Consider the following 6,322-nt stretch of genomic DNA (forward strand, 5'->3'; position numbering starts at 1 on the left):
CCTTCCAAGGATAGCCGTGCCGGTCGGCACTTGCCGTGCTAGTAGAGGCACGACACTTGGCACAAGGTGTGCCAGTAGCACACCCCCGTGCTGAGCCGTGCCGATCTGGCACGACCACATGCCAGTCCGGCACGGCCTCGTGTCGGTCATGTGCCAATGTAGAGATATTTTTTTAAAAATTTTTCTATTTCCATCAATTTTTATCAAATCAACTTATTTTCTTAACAACCATGATATGACATGTGAAACCTATTTTTTTAATTTTTTCTTATTTTCATAAATTAACTTTTGTCCTTTATCATTTTTGAAATGATACCTTATTTGTCATTTTTTAAAATTAGAATGACAACTCATTTGCCAGACCTAGACAACCACAAAACCGAATTTATTAGAGACAGAAGAAAAAAAGGGACCATCTCAAACTCAATATGATTACAGTCAGATAAGGGAAGGACTTGAGTCTATAGGTAGCAGGACATCAGGAGAGGTGCGCCCACAGGATGATATGAGTTCATCATCATTACCATCATATCAATCACACCTACCAGAGCCGCAGCACCCTTATTATACTCCATATCCACAATCTGTATATGCTTATAGTGTGTTTGTGCCTGTGCCAGTGCCGGTCGTTTCCGTGCATATTTGATATTCATATCATATCATCGAAGAATTACAAAATTCTTATTTGTATGAAGACTATGTGAGATGTTATAACGAGCAATATTATCAGTAGATGAGTTTTGAAGAATATCGACAGTATTTAACGCAACATTTTGGTGTTATTTTTGTGCCAGTAAATGAAGGGTTTGATTCTCCTCGTCATTCTATGTTCAACTAGATATTAGTTTTATTTATTGAACTATTATCAATTATATATTGAATGATCAATTATGTATTGAATGTTATTATGTATTGAATGTTATTTTTGTGCCACTGGCACGCCCATCACTGGTTCCTTCATCTACTCCATGCTTGTATTCATTGTCTACATGGCTTCCCATGCTCTAACTGCTTCTTGACCTACTGCCAAAGAGTCAACTCCAACGTATTGAGACGGTTCTCAATCGATATAGCTCGTGTCTTTGACATCCTTCCCAACCTTGCAGCGAGTTGAAAAACAAAGTTCCGTTAACCGGCCACAAACAGTCTGATGCCAATTGATAGGTTTTGGCCTGCCAGAGACTTATCAAGCAACATCACAACAAGAATAATGGTGAAAAGAGATCACAGACCCTAGCCCATCGCTAGACTCTTGAGAGAAAAGAGAGATAAGAGGAAAATACTTCATTGCCTACAAGTCCAAGTAAACAACCTATATATTAATCCCTCAATCAAACTAGTCACTCAAGGAAGAAAAACAAGCCAAAACCTAATCGAACCCTGAAATAAACCAACTTGCGTCCTTCGGGCATTTGAACTGCCTGGGAGGGCACTCGAACGCATTGGTGAACTGCGCAGGCGTTCGAACTATTCAAATACTTCCAAAGACCATTTTGCTCTCAGACTCTGGCTTTCGAATACCCAAGAAGCTGTTTGAATACTAAGGAAACCGTTTGAACACATCATCTGGAGGGCTTTTTTTTTTCTTACTTTAGGACCTTTTAACACAGTGAAGGCCATTTGAATGCTCATTCCAAAGAGCCTTCATGCGATGCTGCTTCATCTTCTGCCTTTCCAGTAACTGCTCGGCATTCCCTCGCTTGATAAGTGACTAGGAATGATGCAGTCATACCTCCATTCCTATCACTATGAGAGAACTTTTCTGCTCAATAATGAGTTTTGCATATAAATTTGGAAATAGCCAAATTTTGTTCTTCTACGCGGCTACAACACTTTGCAGTGTGGTATTGGTATTATTAGCAGGCCTTATGGTTGTCAGTGTGATAATCAAATTATTCCATCAAATTTTGTTCAGTTCATTCCTTACAGAAAATGCTCCCAAGTAGTTACTGATGTGTTGTGCATTGCATCACCACCTCCTTGATTCAGTGAGAAGAAAAGGGTGGGGTATGAGGTTAATGGTGAAGGATCCTTTAGTGATCTCGTGAAATAGTTGGCACTTGTTATTTGGTTGTTGTTGTCGTTGTTGATCTTACATTTATACATGCATCCCATTTTTCCCTTATTCTATTTGACAAGTAACAAGTTCTCTTCAATGTTTTATGTTACTTTGTATTTGTACATCTCATTGGGCAGTCGATACACGTTATAGGGAGTGTTGTACTGCATTCAGTATACATAACTATTATTTCCTCTGATCATGATCTTACATTTTGAGGGATTTGGTCTATTATGATGTATTCTGCCAAAACCTCTTCGTTCTTGTGTTGGTGTTTGAATTGCATGAGAGTATTAATCTTTTGCTTTACGTTTCATTTCTTATCTGAAAATGTATGAGTCAAATTGCAGGCTGAGGCTGCTGGGCACTTCCTACATGTCATGAAATGTTATTTGGAATCACTTTGTTCTGATTTACGCTCTCATACAATCACTGATGTACAGTCAAACAATGACAGGGTTAGCAATTTAAACTTGTACCACCTTCTTTCTTTCTGGATGTTATATTTCAGTTTGACCAGCTAGGAAGCTAGTGATATTTTGTTTTTCTATTTTAAACCTTTTTTTAGTGATGTTTGATTGATTATGTATTAGGTATCACTTTTACTTAAAGACAGTTTTGTTGACTCATTTCCAACTAGAGATCGACCATTCGTCAAGGTATTTTATTGATCTCAACCTTGAGCTCTTTTTTGTAAATTCTAATTCCTTCACAATTTATTTTGGAAAAGTAAGGGTAAATTACATTTCCATATGTCCTATTAGCACATTACACTATAAAAAGAACATATACAATTTAACTCTTATACTATCCAAAAATGTGACACTACCCTTCTATTGCGTGGAGATTCTTACATTCCAAATAGTTTAGGTGACAGATTGTATTCTTTATTCTTCAAATTCAATATGATACTGAACCATTGCTCTGCGGTGAATATGCAATTTACCCAAAATAATGCCATTTGCAGAAATCTTTTTTGTTCTTTTCTTATGAAATGCATTTCTTTTTGTTTTGTTGAAATTGTTCAATTTGGATGCATTGCATTCATTTTCCTTATATGTTATTTCCATGCTCTAGTTGTATCCATCCAGATACATATCAAATATGATACTCGTTGAATACTTTAGTGATACATGCCGGATGCTTCCTTTATGTACTTGATTTTTTCTATTAAAAAGGAAGAAAGATATGGTTGGGATCTATTTGGATACTTATGGGAGCTTCTAAGATAGTTAAGCAGCACACCTCGGTGTTATAATATTTTTAATAAAATATTTAGGATATTTAGAAATGCTTTTTAATCTTTGGCATGTCAATCTTGGGTTTTTAATTTAAATATATGTATTAAAACCTACATTACAATATTTTATTTTTAGATTATTTTTGTAAATAACTTATTTTATTAAAGATAAAGTAATAGTTAAATATAAATATTATTCAATACACAATATGATTGAATCATTCATTAAAACTAATATTAAAGATTGAACACTTCATAATATAATCGGATACTCTATAATATAATTTAACACATAATAGCATTCAATACATAATATTAATTGATATTGCACTTCTCTTCGGCTCATTAAGAGCGAGAATAATTTAATAATTAAAACTAATATCTAATTGAACATAGCATGACGAGGAGAATTAATTGATCATGCACTTCTCCCCTCCTCTCTCTCTCTCCTCCCCCTCTTAGGTTCTTAGCAGCAGCAACACTGCACCAGCAGTAGTAGAGGTCATTCTCAACTTAGTGCAGGAAGAGAAAGAGAGGGAATGAGAGGAATTAGAAATTGAAAAAAAAAAAAAACTCAAGGTCATCGGAGGTTGAGGTCGTCGGATCTTTGTCGGAAAATGTCACCGGAAATTAAGGTCGCCGAAGATCTACTCGGTAACTGATGGAAGAGATGAGAAAGAAGAAAAAAGAAGAAAGAGAGAAAAGAGGGAAAGAGTCGCAGGATTTGGCCGATCCCACTCGAGATCAGCCGAAACGGGGAACCTTGGTTAGTAATTAATTGATATCAAAATATGAAATGCTAAGTCAAATCTTGCTAGGCCTACTTTGCCAATTAAATTTAAAAAAATTACCTCCACTCATTTAAGTCAAATATACTTTTGGCCATCTTAAGCCCAGAAGTAAGAAAGGGTTCGAATATAAAAAAATATAAACCATTTTTATTTTAATATTTTAAGCATTTAGAGTAGTCAGTAGGTTAACAATTGTTAAGATCAAATAAAATTTTCATACTTGCGTTGCATCACGTGGAGGTTCAGTTTATGCTACAGTAGGTCTTGCTTTGATGGCAGAATTTGGAGCTGAGCAACAAATTTTGCCAGTAATAGAATTATACTGAATAAATCTTATCTTCCCAGCCTCATGCACTGTAAATATTTTCCCTACATAGGATTTAATGTGTCATCAATGTTAAGACATAAGATCCACATATTATATCAACTGCTTAGTTGGTTACAGCCTATTAATGCACAGAACCTTGTTCTAACCTCGTTTTTCTAAGTCTAGAGTCTAGACTAACCAATGTTGAATTATTGTTTTAAAAGAGAGGATAAACCATCTTATTTAACTATTGACAGAAGACCATACTAGCATTTAATTTGTTGTGTTGAAACGACATGGGTCAGGACAGCTCTATACAACACTTGCGCAGCCTGATAGAGCCCCCACTGAATACTCTAGGTATGGAAGAGTGCTACGTTTATTTCTATTAAAGTATTAATGCTGGTATGTTTAGTACTATGTGCTAACTCCTGCAAGTTAGAATTGCAGTGGGTAATAGTTATGCTCTTAGTAGTGCTGGTACCTCATTGGCATGATATATCAAACAGCCAACTGATCATAATGTGTGAAAAGAACATGCCTGTGATAAGGGCATGCCAATCTTCAAAGTCTGAGCCATGCTATAGTTGACCTAAATTTTCTCAATAAAAGGCTTGTTGATTCAGCTTTTGTGCCATACACAGTAAGTTTTTGAAGACTAATAGATGTTGGGCGATGTTATGTGGCCTTAAATCACCTAATTGCCCTTCTCTCTGATTTTATTATATAAAATGAGAATATCAATTTCGTACTGCATGAGTCTTCATGAATCTTACTTCGATTCATTTAGTTCATAGGTTGGATTACTTTCTTTCCTCCTTTTAGAGTGTACTTAAATGACAGATATGATTACATCATTTGTCTGGACAAGCTTATCCCTTCACCCGTTGTCTACATCATGTCTTGGCAAGATTGTTTAGATATAGTGGAATACTGGCATTTACACAATTGTGCATTTGCAGAAACTCTCTGGTAATGTAAGCCCAATGGTCATTCGTGTTATTTATCTGGGCATAAAATCTGTAATTAGCTCCTTTCATTTTCCTTTATATGTTGTACTTATATGCGTTCACTTGAATGCTTGATCGCTGCTGACTATGACTTCTGACCTTGTCTAAATGTTGACTATTGCAGCTCTTTGTAGACACTCAACTGTTCTCAGTCTTGTCAGATTCTCGACTTTCTAGATATGAGAATGAATCATCTTAAGTTTATCAGCATAAACCAATAAAAAGAGAAGTTCCTTTATGAGATTTAAGGGAGGCATGAACTCCATTGTGCAAGCATGAAACTGCTGCTGCTTGAAAGTAACTCATCAAACATTCACGTTCTGTTGCTAGTTACTCAGAAAGGGCATTGTGCAAAGAAATTTTGCCTTCTTATGTTGTAACGCCGCGGTAGTTCTAATGGAGATTCTGCTGGCAGTGGTTGTCTTAGACCTTGTTGCAGCTAAAAGATATGCTGCATCCCCAGTCTTTTTAAAAATGGGGCGATGTGGCCTTTCCAAATGAGACGTCGCAGCTTATTGAAAATCTTTTTACATGTTTCTTTGTTCTATATACAACATCATCAACAACAGACCAGAAGTCCCAATATTGGGGTTGGCTTATTCTATTTGATAAACTTCTCCAGTCGATCAGGCTAACGGTCCTTTTTCTTTCTTTTGCATTATATGTGAATGAGTGAAAGATTTATAATGACATTAGTGTTACTTTTTCTTTAATATTTATTTCACAGTTCAGGTCTGCATTATATTGGATTCTTCACCATTTCATAATCGTTACAAAGTTTTCATTGTATTGTTCTGAGAAGAAAGCACAAATTTTGCATTGTATTGTATGTTTGCTTGGCTGTTTGGCCTATAAGCGCCATAGAACCTGGACGGGCCTTTTTTTGGTTGATTTTTTTCTGGGACAGCTTTCTTT

General features: G+C 35.9%; 1 protein-coding gene across 3 annotated transcripts in view; it reads left to right on the top strand.

The window, feature by feature from the left end:
• The window catches only part of LOC140784416 (uncharacterized), a 40,842-nt gene extending 34,722 nt beyond the window's left edge, over positions 1 to 6,120 (top strand). For 2 of the 3 annotated variants that reach the window (XM_073131816.1, XM_073131817.1), the window contains exons 16-18: positions 2,410 to 2,517; positions 2,653 to 2,718; positions 5,532 to 6,120. In XM_073131816.1, coding sequence (XP_072987917.1) covers positions 2,410 to 2,517; positions 2,653 to 2,718; positions 5,532 to 5,606 — 249 coding nt within the window. In that variant the 3' untranslated portion in view covers positions 5,607 to 6,120. Of the gene's footprint in view, positions 1 to 2,409; positions 2,518 to 2,652; positions 2,719 to 4,654; positions 4,758 to 5,531 lie in introns of all 3 variants that reach the window. The other variant, XR_012108259.1, reaches the window with a different exon arrangement.
• The last annotated feature ends 202 nt before the right edge of the window (positions 6,121 to 6,322 follow it).

This window comes from Typha latifolia, chromosome 3 (genome assembly GCF_019914945.1).
Source record: "Typha latifolia isolate L0001 chromosome 3, TyphaL0001v2, whole genome shotgun sequence".
Taxonomy (NCBI): Eukaryota; Viridiplantae; Streptophyta; class Magnoliopsida; order Poales; family Typhaceae; genus Typha; species Typha latifolia.